The sequence below is a fragment of the Mauremys mutica genome, chromosome 11 (assembly GCF_020497125.1).
Source record: "Mauremys mutica isolate MM-2020 ecotype Southern chromosome 11, ASM2049712v1, whole genome shotgun sequence".
Taxonomy (NCBI): Eukaryota; Metazoa; Chordata; order Testudines; family Geoemydidae; genus Mauremys; species Mauremys mutica.
In genome coordinates this window covers 53,861,953-53,884,754 of record NC_059082.1, presented here as the reverse complement: position 1 = coordinate 53,884,754, position 22,802 = coordinate 53,861,953, and the positions used below count along the sequence as shown (strand labels likewise).

General features: G+C 50.3%; 1 protein-coding gene across 1 annotated transcript in view; it reads left to right on the top strand.

Annotated features, from left to right (window-relative positions):
* CDIP1 (cell death inducing p53 target 1) overlaps positions 1-17,203 on the top strand; it is a 44,202-nt gene extending 26,999 nt beyond the window's left edge. The window contains exons 2-5 of the mRNA XM_044980009.1: positions 8,445-8,543; positions 11,915-12,061; positions 12,834-13,095; positions 13,940-17,203. Of these exons, the coding sequence (XP_044835944.1) occupies positions 8,459-8,543; positions 11,915-12,061; positions 12,834-13,095; positions 13,940-14,051 (606 nt within the window). The 5' untranslated portion in view covers positions 8,445-8,458 and the 3' untranslated portion in view covers positions 14,052-17,203. The remainder of the gene's footprint in view (positions 1-8,444; positions 8,544-11,914; positions 12,062-12,833; positions 13,096-13,939) is intronic.
* The last annotated feature ends 5,599 nt before the right edge of the window (positions 17,204-22,802 follow it).

Below are 22,802 nucleotides of genomic sequence, written 5' to 3'. Positions count from 1 at the left end.
CCCTAGTGAAGACGGTTGCCATCTCGGTGGAACCTCCAAATTGTCAAAGTTAGACTCAGGACTCACAGTTTGTCAGACCACTCTGTTTTATTAGCACAGCGCTCCTGCTAATAACACCCAGATAATGTGAGCACCATGCAAGACACAAACTATCTTATTTATACAGATAAAAGGGTGAGAACTTAACAAGATAACAAAGGAGGCAGAATCAGATAAGTTTACCTGGGCTAGGCATGCATATCTTATTTCCTTACTTAACTATTACCCATCTTCTGTTAATGTTTCGCCATTAGCACCATTGTTTATGCCTAATGTTTCTTTTCCTGGCACCTGTATTTCAACATTTCTTATTTCTGCTTAAAGGTACATACAACATTTCTTTAATCCATTCTTATTTTTACAATAATTCATTCTACTTTCACAGGGTTTTCTGTGATCCAACCTGTCAGTGTGCTAGTGTAGAACTGGCTCTTTCAGCATGGTGGGGTTCTGGTCCTGGACGATAATGCTAAATACGCACAGCCTGTGCCCAGGAAAATACAGTAGAGTAGCTCAAAAATATAACTGACCTTTCATTAGATCTTACTGGATTTCTAACCGTTTCCACTGTTCATGCAAACTGTAGTCACACCCGTTTGCTGTCTTGCCCAGTATCTGGTAACAAGAAGTGTTCATTTGTGAGTAGGTACTCTCAATGTAAGTGCCTCGGTCAGATAAAGGCAGAGTGCGACATAGCCAGGTGTGATGTCAAGTTCAGATGTCATTTATTCTTTTCCTCGCTTCCCAGCATGTTCCCCAGACTGCAGAACATGCTTTAGTTTTATACTTTTCTAAAATATATTTAATGTCGTTAGTGCCTTTGATCTTGAAGGATTCCAAAGAACTTTACAAGCTACACATTTCTGAAAAGAGACCTGTAAAAGAAACTCAAAATTGGGTCTGTGCCATGGTTTTTTGCTGGGGGAAGCATGGGAGGATTCTACTTGTTTAGCAGTATTCGGAATCTTGAGCCTTTTGCTCTCTGCTGTGCTGGAGATCTTGTAGGGCCCAGAGATGTACATTGGAAGCATTCTCCGTCCTTAATTGAAGGGCCTGTGATGCTAAATCTGTAACAGAGTTTTAATTCTGTGGGTTTCTCAGGTGTTTGAATTGAATGAACTTTAAACTAAACAAGATTTAGGAAGTGATTTTAATTCAGATTCCCTGTCTCAGTGGCTTGCATTTTGTTTCCTTGGTGCTTATGATACTGACTTGTAATCCTAGTTTTGCCACATTAGCCGAGACCTGAATTTCTAATGAAAAATCAAGCAGAATGCTCTATGCTTAACAAACAAAAGCAAACATGAAGGGCCTGAGTTTTTGTTTCTCAAACACATCAGGAGCAAAAAAGGGCACAAACCCATGTTTTGTTTCTTTTGCGTGTCTGCTTTAGCCTTCCAGCTGAATGATCCCCAGAAGGGAGTTTAGCTCCTGATTTGTCTTGAAGGCTGGCATACTGAACAGTGTGGTGCTACTTAAAAGTGGCTTGCAAAGAACTTGGAAATTGTTCGTGGCTTTTTTGCTGCTTCATGATGTATAAATGAAACCTGACTGATTAAAATAATATAATAATAATAATCTTAGCAATGTCAGGCATGTCAAGTTTTGCCTTCCCCGTTTTTCTTCTCTAGTCCTCCAAGAGGGCCGTCAGCCCTCCTGTGAAGGTGGAAGGAAATATAATTGTTAAAGATTCAGCTTCCAACAGATTGGCCGGTGTTCTGAGTTTGCTGTTAAAAAAAGGCAAATGGAAAAATAGAGCTTTAAACAGTCTGACAAAAATACCCTCCTCCCCCTATAGCTTCGATTTCAGCATCTTGTGGTGTCACCTGCCACTAGCTCTCCAGACAGCGTAGAGTCCTCCAGCAGTAACAGGGTAGAACAAGCCATATGTTTCTAGTGTTAAAAACAAGCAGGAAAAATGACAGCTTCTTTTTAGGGGGCTAGCAACTTTCAGGCTTTCTGCATACACCTTACAGGAACAACAAGGCATGCACAGATTTTTCTTGCCTTTTCATGTCTCTCTTTATGGGCATATTCTTACAATGGGAAAAGGGATGAGTACTTCTGATGGCCTCATTAGTTTATACAGAATTTAAACTTTCATTTACAAACTAATTCAGTTCTTAGCCCTTTTTGTAGCAAAGAAAACATTCTGACCCTGACCTGTTGTACAGCTGTCTTGCTGAGTCTGCAAAATCACAGCCTGAAACCATAGCTTGGCAAGGTGTGAACTGCCTCTGTTCCTCTTAAGAGGCTGGTGATTCAGAAGCCTAATGGTGACATTTTAGTTGCCAGCCTTATTATCTGTTTCACTTCTGATTATTTTAGGAGAGCTATCTTGCTGCCCACCATGTTTTTGCCAAACCAATCCTTGGAGGGGGTTATTTTCCATGACACCCTGGTGCTCCCATCAGTGGGGTTCAGTTGTTGAACGGGAGCCATATGGATAAAATTCTTCAAATGAAGTGTAACCCCCTCCCCCTCCCACAAAGCCGTAGCACTCCCTTGGGGCCATCGTAATCTTTGAAACCAACGCTTTAATCACATTGCCTGTTACAGGGGTGGTCAAACTTACTGGCCCTCCAGGCCACATACGGCAGTCTTCAGAAGTTTGAGAGCCAGGACACACGTGCCAGGAGCTGGGGGTTGGAGCTTCAGCCCCGCTCCTGCTGAAGCCCTGGGCCCTGGCAGGTGCGTCCTGTAGGGCTGAAGCCCCGAGACCCACCTCCCTGCTGGGCAGAAGCCCCTACCGCACCACCCTGCTGTAAGGCAGAGGTCCTGAGCTCCCCCCACCTCCAGTCTGGTAGGTAGAGAATGAGGTCCATGGGAGGGACTCCGCAAGCCAAACTTTAATGGTAAAAGAGCTGCCTGTGGCTTGTGAGCTACAGTTCGGCGACACCTGGTCTATTAGAACGGGCAGATCCTGTGGGACTATAGTTTAGTATGTCCCTTTTCTCAGTTCCCTGGAGATCCTCTCTCTGTCCTACCTCATTGCCTCAATCCTATAGCACCTTAGGCTTTGTCTAAACACATTTGCTCTAGTTTATTGACACTCTTGTTTTGGCTTAAAAGGGGGCTTATTTCAGTTTAGTTTCCATCAGTTAAGAATAGACTTAAACTAAACAGAAATAAGCCTAGTTTAAACTGATAGTGTCCACATACCTTTTGCAGCCCTTTAACTGCATGAGTTTAAAATAGCACCTTGAGTTAAAGCAGTGAAACTTTGTATATAGGTGATGAGCCCTCCGACTGATTGGTATCGCCACTGCCTGCCCAGCCCAGGGGGACTGGACGCATTCCTTTGGGAATGCATCAGTCAGCTTTTGGCACATCTGAGATACCCCATTCTTTCCCCTCCTAACATCCTGAATGAAAGTGACTTACATGTTGTAGTGCAGCATCCTGACTTGTTGCAATCTGGAGGAAATGGCAGTTTAGCAGCCACAGGCAGAGAGGGGTGAGCAGTTGGTGTTTTAATGGTTGCTTGAAGGGTCAGTCCCTCTGAGTATTTAAAAGATGGGTTATTCCTCAAGCATCCTTATTCCCTATTTCCAGTGAGCAGAAATTTGTCACACACCCTGAAAAAAAGTGTATTAGCCCTAGAAACAGGAGAGAGGCTTGTGGTCAGGATAATCTCTGGACTGAGAGTTAGGATTTAAGAGATCTACTGTATTTAATTCTTGCCCTATCCTACCAAAATCTGTAGAGCCTTTAAGGTGACTGACAAACACAAAATGTGGGTTTGTGCTCTCTCGCTGCTTTATGATTTATAAAGAAGGCCTCCTGGGCTTTTTGCCCCCTCCCTGGGTTTTCACATAAGACATTTAGTCTTCCAGGGCAGACAAGACCTATCTGGATGAGTCGTGAACTGTTAGGATAATTGGGATTACATGTACCAAGTAAGTGGTACTTGAGCAATTGAGGGGGGAGTGACTTTTAGTGAAAAGATCAGTGTTTCAAATGTAACGCTTTTGTTTATCACTTATTTAACTCAAACACTCTGAGGCAAAACAGGTCTCTTAGAGGATTTAATACCTCTTCAATTCAGTGCTGAGAGCGCTCTCAGTCCATATGTGAGTCACTCCTGGAGATCCCAAGCACAAATGGGGAAGACCTGACATTCCTGTTATTTCAATTAAGCTAAAAAGGGCTTAAACCCAATGTCTGTCTTTGTAGGTCACTCTGATAGAATGACGCTCTAGAGCGATGCTGCAAATTGATTAAGCTACTCTGAAATAAGTACTGTTTCCCCCCAGGCATTTGAAAATGGAGATTGATGAAGATTGTAATTGTTTGATGGATTTTCCCCAAGCACTGCACTTACAATGCATTTTGAGATTACGTCAAGGATGCCCTAGAGCATAAATCTGAGGGCTTGTCTTCATGTACTGGTGCAGCTGTGCCACTGTAGCGCTTTAGGGCTTGGCTACACTTAGAAATTTGCAGCGCTGCAGCAGGGTGTGAAAACACACCCTCTCCAGCGCTGCAAATTGCGGCACTGCAAAGCGCCAGTGTGGTCAAAGCCCCAGCGCTGGGAGCACGGCTCCCAGCGCTGTCCGTTATTCCCCACAGGGAGGTGGAGTACGGACAGCGCTGGGAGAGCTTTCTCCCAGCGCTGGTGCTTTGACTACACTTAGCGCTTCAAAGCGCTGTTACTGTGCTGGTGAGAGAACCATTGTAGTGCTGTCTACATGTGGGGTTAGGTCAGTACAACTGTTATTCAGGGTGCGGATTTTTCACACTACTGAGTGATGGAGTTATTCTGATATAGGTCTGTAGTGTAGTCTGGCTTAAGTAAATAAATAGAAACAGCTGAAAACATATGGGCCTTGATGGATTCCCTTGCTCCCCTGGAGATATGAGAAGGTTCCTGGATGATTACAAGTTTGTAAGACAAGAGGGTGATTGATTGTGGTAAGATTTTTCTGCAGTTTCCTACAAAATTCTCCTTGACTGGGTTACGCTTTGAATGATCTGGGGAAGGTCATTGGAAAAATATGAGCAGAATAAACTAAACAGGTAAAAGGAGCTATAAGTTTTAACAGATGGAAGTTAGTCTACCTCTGCCTCAGTTTAGCTTTCTGTGAAATGGGTGTAATGCTTCACAGGGGAAACTTGCTGCATGTTTGAAGTTTTTTGAGAAAGGTGAGTGTGTGTTGTATAGATTTGTCCATACTCAGGTACTTGCCTTGTTTAATTTTTCATGTCAAGGCTTTGTCTGCATCTGCCTTACTTAGCAGACGTGTGGTTCAGAGACAGGTGGTAGTAGAGCAGGCAAAAAATTACATCCCAGTTCTGGGCATCGCCAAGTCACTCTTCCCCTCCTCTCCTGCAATGGGAGTCCGGAATCCCAGTCCTTCAGTGCTGGACTTGGCTAAGCGGATGAAATTGCCCTAGAACTGGATGTGATGCAGTGAATTCTGTGCTGGCAGAGTCTGAGCTGTTTTATTATTGCTGCATTTCAGTGCCGTTTGCCCCAATAGCCAGCAATGGTTAACAGTGACCCTAAAAAATACTCTGTTCCTGGGGGATGGAGCACCAGGGAATGAATAGATAGCTATTTTGAAAAACAAGCTGCAGCATGCATAAGATCTATGTGCTTCTGTTTGGAGGGGAAATAGTGTTTCTTACCCCTTGCCAATCACTGTGAAATACTGCTCAAGGGGCAAGAAATGCCGTATAAACTTGTGTATAAGCCACCCTCTTAATCTCTTTATCTAAAGCTTTGCTAAGTGAGTGCCCTACGGGTAAACTGATACCCATCCCCTTTCCCTTCCCACTAAGGAGCCCGCCCCTACCTCAGCAGGAGGTGCTCAGCAGATCATTCCCGGTGACCCTGTTGTCCGGACTGCAGCAAGGGAAAGATCCTGGTTGGGGAGAAGTTTCCAAATGGATTCCCATATGAAGTGCATTCCTCACCCACGTAGAAAAGCTGTCTTGAAATACTGGTAGGAATGTGTCTGAGCTACACAAGGCTGTATGGTAGTGTTTGGTCTCCATGATTAGTACTCTGTTGTTATCACACAGTCTCAGTCTAGCCCCAGGGCAAGTCCCAGCTCTTGCCCCACAACAAAGTGCTATCTGCATGCCTACCCAGTCACCACTAGTGCTGCCAGTGTGCTCGACACCAGCCTGGGACTGCATGACCTGACCTGAACTGGGCTTCCTAGTGAAAAGACAGAATGTAGGCTCCAATTGTGATGTGTTTATAATCTGCCAAGGAATGTCCTGACCCTGAGAGCCCTGGTTCCCCACTGGCACGTGCACTGTCCCCATGAGGAGTGGGGCTCTAGAGAGCCCCCAGCAATGGAACATGCTTTCTTAGTCATTAAAACATCCAGAAAAGAAGCCATTCCCAGTAAGTGCAAATAAAACACCCAGGACTTTCTGGATCCTGACCTTCCGCCCAGGCATCTTCCCTATTGATTCACAGGGAGGGAACAACCACTGGCCTGAATGGAGATTTGTGCAGATACACAGTTCTTTTGCAGGAGCTGTGCCACTCTCCACACATGTATACAGAAGCACATCCAGAAAGGGGTGTGGCAGTGGCAGATTTAGAGTTAGTGGGACTCTGTGCTCAGCTTCATTTTTAAGGCCCCTCCTGGGGACCCAGCCAAGAAAAAAACCATTCTCTCTTATCTCCCCTTCCCCGCCCCCATTTTTCATTCTTTTTTTCCTTCATCCTTCTCCTATAAGTCATAGGAAGTAAATGAAAATAAAGTGAGGTACCTTGATTATTTTTGTAGTCTAACTTATTTTTCCACAGACCACTTGAAAATCGCTGGGCGTCTTGGCGGACCACTTAATGGTCTTTCCAAATATTGTTCGTACTGTTGGCTAACTATTGTAAAGCGCTTTGGATAAGAGCGCTTTATAAAAAACTGTTGGGGTGCGGGGTCTGGGCAGGACTTAGGGTGCGGGAGCAGGCTCAGGGCTGGGGCAGGAGATTAGGGTGTGGGAGTGCTTATCTGAGGCAGTTCCCATTTGGTGCGAGGGGTGAAGGTGGGAATGTGAGGGGGTGCAGGAGTCAGGGCATGAGGTGGGAGGGGCAGGGTATGTGTGGGGGGTGCAGGAGTCAGGGAGGGCAGGGGGCTATAGGTGTGTGAGGGGGATGCAGAGATCAGGGCTGGGGGTGTGGGCTGGAGTTGTAGGGTTGCTCCCTGCCCTACCCTACCCCAACCCCCTGTCCTGAGCTGCTCATGACACAGGGCTGAGGAGGGGGTATGTGTAGGGGGAGTGCAGGGGGCCTGCCTTTGCTCCGCCCTCCCCCGATTCCACCCTGTTCCCTAAGGCCCTGCCCTGGCCTCTTCTCTGCCTCCTCCCCCGAGCGCGCTGTGGCCCCACTCCTCCCCCTCCCTCCCGGAGCAACCTGAGCACTGGCAAACAGCTGTTCGGGGGTGGGGGAGGCGCTGGGAGGAAAGGGGAGTGGGGAGCTTGGATGCCGGTGGGTGCGGAGCCTGCAGCAGGAGAACCAGGACCAAGCTTCTGCCCCCTCAGCTGCCCGGCCCGGGGGGTCCCGTGCCAGGGCACCCTGTGTTTTATTGTAAATCCACCTCTGGGGTGTGGGGAAATCATTTTGCTCATTTGATAAAGTGTGTGTTTCCCCTCGCACAGCTTCATCAGATTAACATGACTTTCAGACTATAGAATTTAGACAAGAATTTTGTCATTTTCTTGACTGAATCAGGGCATCTGATTTGCCCTGCTCTAGGGAGAAGAAAGGTAAAACTATTTGGAAACTAAAGATGATCCTTTTCCTAGGCCTCTCTTAGAAGCGGACTAGGCACTTCTAGGAACAAATATTTAATTTCCTTCAGTGATCTATGGGCTTTTTCTTCCTGCTCTTGCCCCCTAGGTGTTGCTCGTTTTAACATAAGACAAAGCTTTGATTCTAACCCGAATGAAGTGTGGATCCAGAGTTCAGGGCCTATGTTTATTTCAGACGTGCATCCTCTATCTCTGATCCTACAGTGATGATGCTGATCTCTTTTGTAGAGCAGCTTCCATCCTGAATAATCCCAAAGCATTTAGGAAATATATGCAGGAATTGCATCAGTGACCTGCAGCTGCTCCAGGAGCTGAGGGTCACTGAATCCGCAGCCGTACTGTCTGCAGCACCATGGGTTTCCCGTGAGTTCTGGCCCCAGCTCGAGCTGCTTAGCTCAGGAGATATGAGGACAGGATCATAGCCCAGGGTGTTAGGGTTGCAGTGAGTGTCCATCGATGAGCTGGATTAGGATCCCACCAAAATGACACTTCTGGAAAAATCTGGTTCCTGTCGGTAACCCTAAAGCTCTCCCTGTCTGCCTGCATTGAGCTGCACTGTGGGTGTGTGGGGGGTGGATGCCTCTGTACTTCCAAGGGTGATGAGTTTGTATATACTGTAATTCTTTTCCTTGCAGACCAGCTGTAAGCGATGTCCAGTGACCCGCCCCCACCCTACCCAGGGGGACCTTCAGCACCGCTACTACAAGAGAAGAATGGCCCACCCACCATGTCAGGTAAGTTGCAGAGGATGGGGCATTCTGGCTATGTCGTAATCCAGTCCCAATGGCAGAGGGAGAAGGGCAGATGCAGGGGAAACCCAGGGGCAGGTGGTCTCCTTACAGACACACTGCTGGGTGGGGCGCGCTGGGGTCAATGCAGAGCAGCTACAGCAGTGAAATCAGCACATTGCTCCACCTCGATTTCAGACCCTTTACTCCCTGACAGGGAGGCAAGGAGAGGTCTGTGGTGCAGCTATGCAGTGGGCAGCTGGAGAAGCTGTAATAAAACCATCCCAGGATCTCCCGACTGCCAAGAGGTCTGGTCACCCACCCAAGTGACTCTATGTGCAGGCCAGACTCTAGCCCAGTGTGGCAGGGCCTGCCTCTCTCTCCTGAACCTGCCAGCCAGTGACTCAGCGGTTGGCCAGTTGAGCAGTGTATTTCTCGTCCTCGTCTTGCTGGCCCAAGGAGTGACAGACTTAGTCAAAGCAGGTTCACTCCTCTCTGTAGATGAGCCCCTGCCTCTGGCTTCACGCAGGCTACTCTCACCAGGGCCCTTGGCCAAATCTCACTTCCTCTCCTCTGCTTGTGCTCCATGACCCAGCTGTTGCCTCAGTTGATCACCCTCCTGCAGCCTGTCCCTTGTCTCTCTGGGCTTCCAAGTAACTCTGCTCTTCTGTGGGTTCTGACCCAAACTTTCGGAGCTTTCCCACTTTCTGCCTCTCAGCTGGTGTCTCTCAGGGATCCATCCTTGACTCCTCCTGCCCCGGATGATCTCACCAGCTGTTGTGACTCCACTGTACCCCTCTCACAAATCTGCTTCTCATCTCCAGTCCAGTCTTGTTTCTCTGTCTGTCTCTCCAGTGTCCCATCTTGAATGGCTCACTGCCACCTTAGACCCAGCATGGCTAAAACAAAGTCCCTGAGCTCTCCCACTGGGCCTTCTCCCCTCCTGCTTCTTCACAGTACCAGCTGCTCCGCTCCCATCCCATCCAGTACCAGCTGCCTGGATCCTCCCTTTTTCTCCCCTCACACCCAGGCCCTGCCCAAAATCCTGCCACCGCTGCATGGTGCTGTATAACTGATGAGCATGCAGCACAGTTTCTTGGGGTTTGTAGAAGGTTTCTATAGCCACAGAACCCCTCATGAGCTGAAGCAGCCAGAGAATTGTTCCATTTCTGTATTTCTCTCCCATACTGCCTCCTCGCTGCTCTCCTGGCCACTTGGGGTTTGGTGGGCCCCAAGCCAGTCCCATTGCTGTGCTGAAAAGATACCAAGATGTGCTTCCTCAAACCCATCTGGCTGTGCATTTCCCTGCACCTCTTGTCCGGTAGGAAGGCATTAATCCCAGCATGCCAGGAGCCCTTTACCTTAAAGGGTTAGTGATTGGCTGCTCAAGAGTCTCCCAGAATTCCTTTTTGAAGACGCTCAGCCCCAGGATTGCCGGACTCAGGGTGGCTGCTCAGCATTCTTTGTACCTCCCAAAAAAGCAGAGGAACGGCTAGCAGGGATTTCTTAGCTCCTTAATACAATGATGTGAATCAGCTTTGAGGGGGACTTTACTGCACTTTGAGTATCAGCCCGTGCCCTGGCACTGCCCCTGTGTTGAGCGAGGGGGAGAGCTGTGCTTCCCGGTAACTACAGCTTGGTTTGAGCAGCGAGTGCCTGTATATATTGGGGCGTGGATCAGGTGCTCCCCAGGGTCCAAGGAGGCCCTTGAGATACCCAGCACCGGGATGCCTCTGCAGGCATGGCTGACACAATGCAGCACACAGCATGTTAGTCTGAGGTAGGGTGGGCGTGGCAGGTCTAAAATCCTAGTGCTCCAAGAGCAAAAGGAGCCAAGCTGCTGGTGGAGGCCTGCTGTGCACCCCTCGAGTGGTTGCATATATATTGGGACTCTATGGTCCCCAGTTCACATCCATCCATCCATCTCGGAGCCCAGCTAGATGTGGAGATCTGGGGCTGAAACCTGCCTGTCTAGCACAGCTGCAGCCAGCGGGGAGATGCAGGCGAGTCTGACGTTGTGTGAGAGTATTGGCAGGGCAGTTCAGCTCCCAAATGGTCCTGCCCATCCCCCTCTCATCCTTGCTGCTCCCCCAGCTGGCCAGACTGAATGACTGTACAGGCGAGTCTCATCTTACGCACATTTAACATGCATGAATTCAGCTTTGTGCGGTCGGCAAAAACAAAAAAAAGAGAAAAATACCAATTTAAATACTGTACCTGTAGTGCAGGTATCAGAGGGGTAGCCGTGTTAGTCTGGTTCTGTAGAAGCAGCAAAGAATCCTGTGGCACCTTATAGACTAACAGAAGTTTTGCAGCATGAGCTTTCGTGGGTGAATACCCACTTCTTCGGATGCGAGGTTATCTCTAGCTTGCTTCTTGCTTGCTTATATATACACACCTGTCCCTGGAAATTTCCACTGCTTGCATCCGAAGAAGTGGGTATTCACCCACGAAAGCTCATGCTGCAAAACTTCTGTTAGTCTATAAGGTGCCACAGGATTCTTTGCTGCTTCTGTAGTGCAGGCGATTTCTCCTGCCATTACACTCAATGTAATTTTGACTATATGTGATTTTCGCTTTGCGCGCTGACAGCGGAACGTAACCCCAGCGTAAGATGAGACTCGCCTGTAGTTCATAACTATCCTCCCAAAGAGTCCATAGTGCTCTGCAACAGAACTCACATCAGCCATGGCTCAGATGGTCGCAGAGCAGGAAGTGAGGCACTGAGCTATAGACGTTGGCTGGAACTGCAGTGGGCTGTTAGGCCAGTGCCCAAGCGAAATGCAGCTGGTCTCTAGCTAATGCCCCTTCCACAGTTTGGGCCTTTAATCCCAGTGCTCCGGGATCTGCTCTAGGTTTAACCGGATCGGCACAGCACCTTTTGCCTGTGCGGGGGACTTCCAGTACTGGCTGGGAGGGTTGGAGGGAGGGGCACCCCCTGCTAAAGTATGTTCACCGGAGATGAGTTGCGCTCTGAACATGGTGGGTGTTAAAGCCCCCGAGTTGGCAAGGGGAGATGTTGGGGTCTCTCTGGCAGAGCTTACTTGGCTGAGACACACACTTTCCAATTCCCTCTAGCACAGCACAGCATAGGGTTTCCAGTGTTTTGCTAGATTCTTCCCATTGGCACTGCCCGGTTGTGGGTTGTAGGTGTGGCCCTCACTGCAACATTAAGTTGGTCTTCTCCACTTGGTTGGTCTCTGCCAGGCCCCCTTTAATGTTGCACTCTATATGCTGGGGGCCTGGCTGCCACTGCAGCCTGGCTTAGAACGCTCAGCTCAGCTCTGCTTTGCCACTCGCTGCCTTGCCCCTCCACTCTCCCCAGCGACCTCCTTCCAGTCCAGCTAATCCTTTATGCCTTCTGCCTTTCCTTTCAGACGGAGTCTCCACTGCTGGAGTCCAGCCCCATGGGATGCCTGTGCCCCCTTCAGATTTTGGGCCACCCCCGTACGAGCCACCCCTGCAGCCAGGGTACATCCCCGCTCCCGTTTCTGCAGATGGCTCTATGCCCTACATGCCCCATGGTGAGTACTGGAGGGGCTGGGTAATGTGGAGAATGGCTTTCAGCGGGAGCTCCGATGAATGTGTCCTTCAAGACGCCTTGTCTTGGTGCACTGAGGGGAGCCCAGAAATCTGACTGGGCTGTTGCCTGCTCTCTGCAGCAGCTGGGGCTTCTCGCCATGCCAGCTGCCCTGCTAGTGAATACACAGTCGCTGCTCTCTGTGGCATGGCAGGATAGGCTCTGGTGTCACATGAGCCGGTGCCAGTTACTGTCAGGACCAGGCAGGCAAACACAGTGGCTGCTATGTACTCTCAGGAGCTCCCAGAGCTTTGGTGCTGGGTTCTGTGCTGTGGGCAGAGGAGATGTTCACTAGGGGTCTCCTAGCACCAAGGAAGGAGCCTTAGCTCCCGGGCCCCTGCAGCCTGACTTTCCAGAGAGGCGTCGGTGGTAATCTGAGACTGACTCTTTGTGGTTCCTCTCTCCACACTGCCCACTCTGCGCAGAGCCATGCGCTGGGTTAGCAATTACAGGGCTGCAGCGTCCTCAGTTGCACTCGCTGTGGTACGACGTGTCTACAACTCATTGTACAGTACCCAGCTCAGTGGGGCCCCGATCCTGGCTGGCCCTGGGCATTACCAGAATCCGTGTACTGACTGTCAGTGGTGAGCCCACAGAGCCAGCTGGGGAGTACTGAGCAGCTGGGTGCTAACGTCGTCCCGCTGCTCAGAAATGTGGCATAGGGATCGCTTGTTAATGTGCCAAGACCTCTCACTGTGTGTGTTTATCACTGGCAGGTTATTATCCACCCCCAGGACCTCACCCTCCCATGGGCTATTACCCGGCTGCGGGACATTACCCCTCTCCTGGTGGCCACACAGCAACTGTCATTGTACCATCGGGGGCTGCAACCACCGTCACCGTGCTGCAGGGAGAAATATTCCAGGGCAGCCCCGTGCAGACAGTGTGTCCTCACTGCCAGCAGGCCATCACCACCGCGATCACACATGAGATAGGGCTCATGAACTTCCTCCTCGGCTTCTTCTGCTGCTTTGTCGGGTATGTGCCGGGAGGAGGAGGAACTTTACCATTCTCCGGTGCCTTCCACTCTGGTCACTGATGGATTGGGGGAGGGAAGAGCTAAAGGAGCAAGCAATGGACTTGCCCAAGCAGCACTGACCTCTCCTCTCCACTAACGGGCTACTCATCCAGCTGGCTTTATCCCCTACAGAGTCCCACACAGGACTGGGCCTCTCGCCTGCTGCTGGCGGAGGAGGAAATTGGACCAGGAGGTAGTGAGGCACCACGGGGACCCTGAGCTGCAGTGTGTGTGATCGTCCCTGTGTGTGCCCTTTGTCTTGCCTTCCATCTTAGCTGGGCTTGAGGCCAATTGCTGGTGGGCTCTGGCCACTCCCTAGTACAGCTGCTGCTCCGGCAGCTCTGGTGCTAGCAGGAAGCTGCCCCCACTGCACTCACTGTGGTGTCAGGAGAGCTCCTGTCGTGGGGATGGGACTGGTTTTTAGCTGGAAGGGGAATTTCCTGCTGGGCGTCCCTGCACTCCCAATCATGAGCTTCCATCCAGCAGTGAGAGACGTTAAATCAGGTGTTTGCTGTGTTCTTTAAATATGGACCCTTAAAAGGCTTTGCTCTTCTCAGCCTGCGGGAGCGGGAGGGGAGGTGTCTGTACCAGGCTCCAAAGGGATGCTAGGACTTACCAGGGAAGCCACCAGGGTTCAGTGGGAGCAGGTTTCACTGGGTGTCTGGGGTGGCAGCAGTGTCCCTGTTCTTGGGGGTGCGTGTGTGTAGTTAGTTGGCCAGGCTGTGAGGGGTGGAGTAGAGGCCCCTACGGTGCTTGCTGTGCCCTCCCTGCTCACTTGGGTTCGATCTCTCCCTCTTTTTCCAGATGTGATCTGGGCTGCTGCTTGATTCCATGTTTAATAGACGACTTCAAGGATGTGACCCACACTTGTCCCAACTGCAAAGCCTACATCTACACATACAAGCGCATGTGCTAACAGCACCCCCGGGAGCCACACCTGCTGGAATGACGTCACCCCCTCCTCCACGCCGATCTACACGTGCAGAATGCTCCTTTGCTTAGCCCTACGTTGGTAGTGTGTGTTTATTTCCCCTTCCATTGTAAAGAGCTTAGAAAGCTGTAGTAGAGCGACGGTACGCACACACTGACGAGGAAGCCATAGGCCCACCCCAAACAGCTAGAGCTGGTGTGTAGCTGTGAGCTCTGACAAGTAGCTTGGCTAGGCTGTGAGACTGAATAGCTGCGACACTCGCCTTGCCGTTCCAGCCATCCCGTCTTGTTCTCACCCTTACGGCTGTTTGCAGAGGGCTTAGAACCAGGATAGCAAATGAGGCATCAGACTGCACAGAGACTTTCCCGGATTATGTCTGTCCATCAGAGCCACCTCTGGTGGTTTGTCCTACCTCACCTTCCTGCATCCCCCACATCAGTCACTGTCGGTAGCCACTGTTAAAGTGATGTAAGGCAGACATCCTTCAGCTGGCAGCATGCGGGGGGCGGCCATTCCAACGGGCTCTTGCCCAATTAGCGATAGACTGAGCCATTGCAAAACGAGGGTGCTGTCCTTCCATTCCATGCAGGCAGCTCGCTTATTTCTCTAGAAGGTGTGAATACGCCGAGATGTCCCGTCTGCTCCCACGGGGACGGTGGGGTGCTGGGGTGCTCCTGTGCTCACCAGCTCTGTCTCTTTAAAGCAGACAGATCCTGTAGTTTAGTTGACTTGCAGTTCTCTACAAACCACAGATTCAAAGCAAGCGCATCCGTCCATCCCCAGGAAGGGGCGACCTGTCTGCAGGAAGTGCAGTGCTTCTGACTGGTCGCTTTCTTTGGACGCTTAGACTCGCTCCGTTTCCCTGCTTTGTCTGTAGGCTAGCAACCGGAGGGTGCATGTTGCTGGACTATGTGGTGTGAAAGGGAAGGTTTTATTTTAGGGCCAGTGTTCATTCAGTTCTGTATGTTGTGCTTTTACATCTGGCTGTGCCATGCAGCTGAGCAAAGCTAATGTTTGTTTCCTGCCTTGGCGCCCAGCCGGCTCAGCCTTGCCCTGAAGGAGATGGAGAAGCAGCAGCTCTGTTTAGTTTGCAGGTGTCCAGGGGATGTTTTCTGTTTCTTTTGAAGTGCTTTGGGCTCTTGGAGCCTCAGGTGTCAGTCCCTGGCTGTATCTCCCTAAGTCTGGCTCTTCCATGGGTGTAATGGCTCCTGTAGCCCCAGGGTGATTACACAGCAGCCCAGAGGCAGTGGGTTACAGAGGGCATCTGCCATCTTGAGGCACAGATGAAGAGACAGGCCTTTACTTGCAGTGCGGGTGCAGGCATTAACCCACCAGTTCTGTACGGAAATTGGCAGCTACTAGAAATTCTCATCCTCAGTTGTAGTCTTGAGAAACTTCCATTACAAAGCCAGGGATGGAGAATGGAGCAGTAGCTCCTGCCGTGAGTCTGCTGGAATCATGAAGCCACTTTAACCCTTTGGGTTCTGTAAACCCCACCATACACCTCTGGCATTGGGAACAGAGCCTGTGTCACCGAGGGATGAGAAAGCTCAGCCTGCGGGAGGGGCGAGGGTTGGTTCTCTCTGGAACTCAGCATTAAGTAGCAGTTTTTCCCTGCTCCTCCCCCACCCCCAAATCTAGTGGACAATGAGCTTGAGAGCTAGAAAAATGGGCCTTATCTTTTTCCCATTCATTCAATGGAATTCAGGAGACTCGGGCCCTCTGTGCTCCGAGCTGCCACATGGATGAGCTGGAGCTGGAGCTGTCTAGTGTAAGATAATAGAAACTGTGTGTGCATCTGCATTTCCTTTGCCTTGACTTTCTAATAAGCTTTTACCTGGGACTCAGTGGTGTAGCCATTAGCCTTTGTCACCAGCGTCTTGGGTTCACATCGGTGGCCAATCACAAGTGCAATGGGTTTGGTGACCTCACTGGATATCTTGTCCAAATCCATCACCAAGAGCACTCCCCTATCGGAGTAAGAGGTGGGGATGCAGTCTGGATGCCACACTCGTCCGCCTTCACCACCCTCAGCTCTAGCCGATGCTGTCAGCCTCCCTCCCTCCCCCTAATGAAACACCCGTCTATCGAACCCACACAGTGCAGTGAAAGGGAAGGTGTATGGCTCTAGCCATTTCTGGCTGTGCTGCTCTCTCCCTAGACATGTAGGTTTGCATCATATGCCTTGTTCTTATTTTGTTCTGTTCACGTTTGTTTAATGTCTATGTTTGGGGGATAGAAAAACTGATGAATCTCCCTCAATGCACTTTTTCACCGTGCTACCTAGAGCCTGACATTTCATTTCTCCCCACTAATGGCAGTGCGTCCAAGTGTGTAGATAACTCAGCGCAGCACTGTAGGGGGGCTTGTTTTTAACTTAATTTAACTATATTATTATTAAATGGCCACCAGGTTGTAACTAACTTACTGAAAATGTGAATCCTCTACCCTTCAAGCCCAATCAGTTTTTGCATGAAAACGAAGAATCACTGCCCAGAGGTCCATCACTAATGGGTATGGTATGAATTATTCTATGCACGCGGTTCAGTTCTGGTTCCTTTTTTATACTAGGAAGAGGATATGTAGATTTTGAGGGTTAAAACTAGCTGATGTTGTTGAGATGCTGAACCCAAGGCTATTCAGGGAGCCTTTGCCGAATCTCCATTTTTCAGTGGCTCTGTACTTCAGTTTATTTCAGTTGATGTAATCCTTTCTGGTTTGTGTGTCTTGAGTGCATGCCATCAAAACACAGTGAACATCTGCTCTTTATCTGGTTGTCTGTCACCCCTGTCATTAAACTGGGTCAGATGTATGCACGTGGGGGCTCTGGCCCTCTGGCTTATGAACGTGAAATGGTTGATTTTGTTCTTTAAGCTGATTGGTTAGAGAAACACAGCCCAAAGTGAGACCCTGATTTTAAACTGCTCCAGTGCAAGGGTATTTGTACTCGGTATATTCGAGTAAACATTTTAAACCAACTGGAAGTCTTAAAATGAACTCCTTCGGGGTTGAGTTCTGACTTGTGGTTCAGGTGTCAGCTTTGTTTGATGTCAGGAGTGAATTATTCTGTGCTTAGAAAAGCAAACTGTTGGCGCTTTTACATGATGTTTGTATATAAATAAAAGACCAGACCCTGATCTCACTGTGCTGCTCTTCTTTAAGCCCTCTGAGATTTGGCTGACTCAGGGGAATGGTAGTGACAGTCTTTCCAGGCTGGGGCATGGGGCGCACACAGCCAGCCCAGGGCAGCATTGACCTGATGGCTGTTCAGTGGGTTTTAGCCCAGGCCTTGGCAGACAGTTTCTTGGTTGGAGACCAAGGACTGAAAATTCCTGCCTTGCCTTGCCAGGCCATGCCTGAGGGGCACTGGCACTGGGGAAGCTTGCAGTACTGTCTGGGGCTAAAAGAAAGACTTCCCTTTAGGGCATCAATAATTGTTGTAATGTGGCACACAAATTGTATGTGCAGATTGGACCCCTTCCCACATGGAAGTGTGAGTAAAAGTTAAAACCGATAAAAACATGAAAAGGTCAAAGTGACTTCATTAGAAGGCAAGGGGCTTTCACCAGAACTCCGGGGAGGGGGAAGAGGGTAGGAAACTTTCCTGGTGAGAAGAGAGCCCATGCGAGCAGGCTGGGAAGGGGTGCTTTTTCTGTATGAGTTTTGATGGGTAAGATCTGTGATCATTATCAGGGATCATTTTGGAGATTAGCACAGGCTGGGTAATACATCATGGCTATATGACGTTGTGGAAAATGCTGTAGCTCAATGATGGCTGTCTTTGAAGGGTGTAGGTTAAATGCTGCATGTTAGTGGAAGAGCAGTGGTCCTGGCAGCATGACCTGAAACAGCACCCCTTCTGCTAACAGCGGAAGAGGTCTTCATTCCTTTATCACTAGAGAACCTGAATGAGCTTCTGCAGATGGTGGTATCCAATTTTGGGAGATGAACATTTGCCACTGCTGGCACATGACCAAACACTGAAGAATTAGCTGTTTCCTAGGCTGGATGGGACTAGGCTAGACTGCTATGTGCTTCACCTGCTAGCCTAGCCTGGACAGCACCCTCCCTGCTACAGGCATGGAGAAACTGCCAATCCTCTCTGCCTTCCCTCACTCAAACATTTAACAGCTGTGCTAGTGTCAGTTGTGATGCTGGAAACCAGACAGCTGACTTCAGCATGCAATGGCTGCTTTAGCACAGGGGCCTTGAGGCTTAGTGTTACCTGAAATTGGGCCAGCTAGTCAGCTTAGGGAGGACTAATGACCCACTAGAGTTTGGCAGAAAGCAGCATGTTTATTATACTGATAGCTAAGCTCAAAGGGGTGTGTGTGTGTGTCACATTTGTATACTCATGCTCCCAGGACAGGCACAGCACTGGAGAGGTCAGGATTCTTTAAGGTGTTTCACAGGCAGTGGTGGAGGTAAGTCTTCCCAAGGCATGATGGAATACAGGTGGTCCGGGTGAAGGTCCTTCATGGGAGGTACAAGCTTGTGAGTGCATTGCTGAGCACATGGCCCCTTCCCCTGCAACTAGAGATAATGTGGGTGTGTCTGGTTGGTCACACTCCACCTGGGACAGTGTCCATGCACTAGGGGTGTGAGCGCTGCCTAATTAGAGTCCCAGATGCCTTATCTACCTGAAAGCTCTTCTGATCTTCCAGCTGTTCAAGCAGCCTATTCATCCCACAAGCATTCCAGGAGGGAGGGGGAGGGGAAAAGCCACTTCACAGGTATTCAAAGAGGGAGAGGAGATTGTGTGTGTGTGTGTGTGTGTGTGTGTGTGTGTGTGTGTGTGTGGAGGTGTAACAGACCTTTTGAGCACCCAGGTTATACACTTTTTTTTTTTTTTTTTTTTTTTTTTTTTGAAACAGTGTACAAAACCTTTATTCACCAGCATACAGATCACTAGTGCTGCTGCAACATTTACAAGGGATGATTTAACTACCCTCCCAGCTTGTGCAGTATAGAGTGTGACTTTTCTGTCTCTTCTGTGGAAGAGGTTTGCATAACTCAATGAGCAGCTGTTTAAGAGGCTGAGTTTGACCCACCCCCTGCTTTTTGAGCTCCAGTTCACTGCTAGTCCCAACCATCCCCACCTCTTAACTGCAGCAGCCTATGCAAAGGAGGTTTCCTCCTGGGAGAAGAGTCCCCCATTTTGTACAAACTGTACTTGGTGAATGGTAATATACCCAGCCCCCTCAATCTTCTGCCAGCAGCCATGGTCCTGGACATACACTTCCAGCAGCAACTGGGCACTAGGAGAGTGGCTACACAAAAAATGCAAGCAGCCACTGTTGCCTCACCAGCGACTGCACAGGGCTGGGGGATCATAGAATCATAGATTATATGGGACCTCAGAAGATCATCTAGTCTAACCCGCTGCTCAAAGCAGGACCAATCCCCAAATGGCTCTCTTAAGGATTGAACTCATAACCCTGGGTTGAGCAGGCCAATGCTCAAACCACTGAGCTATCACTCCCTACCATGGGTCTACAGCTGTTGGAGGGGAGATACAAGCAGTTAAGCACCAGGGAGCACAGCCATAGGCGGCAGGTTTGTATAATTTTTGGTGGGGCCCCCCCACTCCCGCCCTGTAAGCCGATATAAAATGAAGCTACAACGCGTCAGTGCCACAAGATTACAAGGTTGGAGAAGGGGTAGGGAATTCCAGGGGCCAGTCAAGGGACAAGGAGCAGGGGGGGTTGGATGGGGCAGAGGTTCGGAGGGGCAGTCAGGGGACAGGCAGCAATTGGATAGGCATGGGAGTCCAGGGGGTTTATCAGGGGACAGGTAAGGGGTGGGGTCCTGGGGGGAAGTTGGGTGGGGTCTCAGGAGGGGGCAGTTGGGGACAAGGAGAAGGGAGGCTTAGATAGGGGCTGGGGTCCCAAGGGGCAGTTGTCTCAGGAGTGGGTAATGGGGGACAAGGACCAGTGGTGCTTAGATAGCGGGTGGGGGTCCTGGGGGGCAGTTGGGGCAGAGGTCTGGGGAGGAGGCAATCAATCAGCAGCCAGGGGCTGGGATTCAAAGGGCTCTGGGCTCCCTGCCACAGCGGGCAGCCCAGAGCCCTCTGATTCCCGGCCGCGGCTGGGATTTAAAGGGCTCTGGGCTCCCCGCGGTTGCAGGCAGCCCAGAGCCCTCTGATTCCCAGCTGCGGCTGGGATTTAAAAGGCTCTGGGCTCCCCGCAGCAGCGGGCAGCCCAGAGCCCTCTGATTCCCGGCCGCGGCTGGGATTTAAAGGGGCGAAACCTAGCTCCAAATATTGGTGGAGCAGAGCCCCTGATTTTGAATATTCCTGGGGCTTTAGCTCCACAAGCCCATGTAAGTTGGTGCCCATGAGCACAGCTGCCAAAGGGATGATAAGGGTTTAGGCTTAGGTCCAGGACTGCTGCAGCTCCCATGGCATTTGGGACAAATAGATTCTGGTGCTTAAATTGGCATATGTTGTCAGGGCTGGATTAACCATTTGTGGGCTTGATGCCAAACATAGTTGTAAGCCACAATGGAGCATGGTGGGGGGAGGCCAGTCTCTGGAGTGAGGGGCCAGTTGGAAGCAGTGGGGCATGGTAAGGGGCAGCCCTGCTTTGCCCAGTGCAAGGGCACTATTTACAAACTGACAGTTGCAGATGCACAGGGGCCTGCCTGGCCCTGTGCTCCCACCATGACCCTTCCTCTTGGGGGCAGGCCTATACTAACACCACACAGCCTCCCCTGCCCAACTCCCTAGGGCCTGAGGCCCCCTGGAGCCACTATTCCCAGCATACACACCTCTGACCCACCAACAGCACCCTGCCCACCACCACTCCTGCCCACAGAACCCCCACTTCCTAGTGCACCAACACACACAGATCTTCCCTGTCCCTTCACAGCCCCACACACACCCCTGACTCCCTTCCCCCAAGCCCTGCCAGCTCTGCCTCCCTACTGGGAGATGACACAGCTGAGGCCAGGACTTGCCCTGGTGTGGTCCCTCAAGATGCACTTGCATGGAGGGGCCCAGCCAAGCCCTCCATGCTGTTTTCCCCCACCCCACCCCTGGCTGAGACTGGCCAGGCTTCTGCACCAGTCCCAGGCAGCTCAGCTCTGGCGAGACAGGTGGGGGGAAGCAGAGACTGCCCAGAGCCAGGGGGCTGAGAGGAGCAGGGGGTGGGGCCAGTTGGCAGACAGGCCAAGAGCAGCAAGTGGTGGGCAAGGGGAGTCAGAGGGATCTTGGGGCATAATGCAAGCAAAGCAGGCTGGGGCCTCTTCTGAGCATGGACCCAGCTCCATGGAGCCATTGTAAACCTGGTACTGTGACCATGTTGCCCTCCTCCAGAGGTCTGGCCACATGCAGCTACAGGTTACTACCACAGCTCTGTCTTGTTTTAAAGGGGCTGATGAGCCTGAAGTGTAAAAGCCAGCTCCCCACCTGGAATCCAGCCATCAGCACTCCCAGCACAAATGAGAGTGCAGCCCTTAGAAAGGAAGAGGTAGTTTCCACATAGATTGGACTGGGCTGTGCAGGCACCCATGCTGGCTAGATTCTGAAATTCAGGCCAGCAGCTTACAGCAAAGGCAGTAAGCATTAACCCAGTTTGTCAGCATCACAGCTGCTTTGTCCCTGTAGACAGCAAGATTTGTTAGCCTGTGCAGAAGAAATCCACAATTTCACACAGGTTCTGAGTCCAGTCCACTCAGCAGGGGATAGCTGCTTTGCCTGCAGCCTAGCATCTCACAGCCCCTGTGCTCCCCCCTACAGGGAAATCTTTGTGCTATTACTGATGAATAGTGCTTTGTCAGCAGGGGAGACTACTGCTCCTCTAGCCCTAGACTCAAGTGTGTTCCCCTCAGCAGGGGTGGGGAGAGCTCATCCTGAATTAGTCTGTTTGCAGGGAAAGACCTCTGCCTTGCAGCACTGACCTGGCTGCACTTGGACACCACTCCTCAAAAGGCGTGGGCTTGGTGTAAAGGTACAATAGCATAGCCTCTACTATGGTGTGTTTGATAGCACAACGCCCTGCTGTGAAGGTCTAGGACTAATCTAGCTATGCCCCATGGCTTTGGAGGATAATACATCAAGCAATCTCAGCGGCACAAAGACAGAAAATTGCCTATGAAAGCTACTGGGGGGGAAAAAAAATACCTATATTCATCTGCATCCTGTGCAGCATGAGGAAGCTTGGTTTGTTTAGTTAACCAGTTACAATTCATGTGTCGGAAGATCCCTCCAAAACTGTACCCAGCCCTTGGACAGGGCTCTTCCAAGAACATCTACACTGCAATTTAGGAGGAAGATTTGTTCCTTTGTGATGAAAGCAGCCTCACTTTTGAACAAGCAGCTGCCTGTTGGGCACAAGGAGCAAAAGGCAAACTACTTCCTTTGAGGTTCTCAGGCAGGAAAGAATGTCAGAGTTTTACATATAGCTCTGATGTAGGTCAGCAAGTCCAGCTCTTGCAGTCACTTTAATACCAGTTTTGGAGGCAAAAATCAAAGCTAGGCTGGCTAGAGTGCCCAGAAGAACATGCAGGTTGGCGATCCAGCTGAAAGGAGTGAGTGGAAAGTCAAGGTTTCACAACACTGCACATAGTGGTTACCAGTCCCAAACTGAGCCTTCTAACTGAATTCCATGCTGTGAATACATGCTGCCTGTGTGACCTTGCATCCAGCCTTGCAAAGAGGAACTGACTGTAAAGGCCAGTTGCAATGAAGTTCTCAGGGGCTGGACTCCTCTCTCCATGAAGAAAGACTCCCTTATG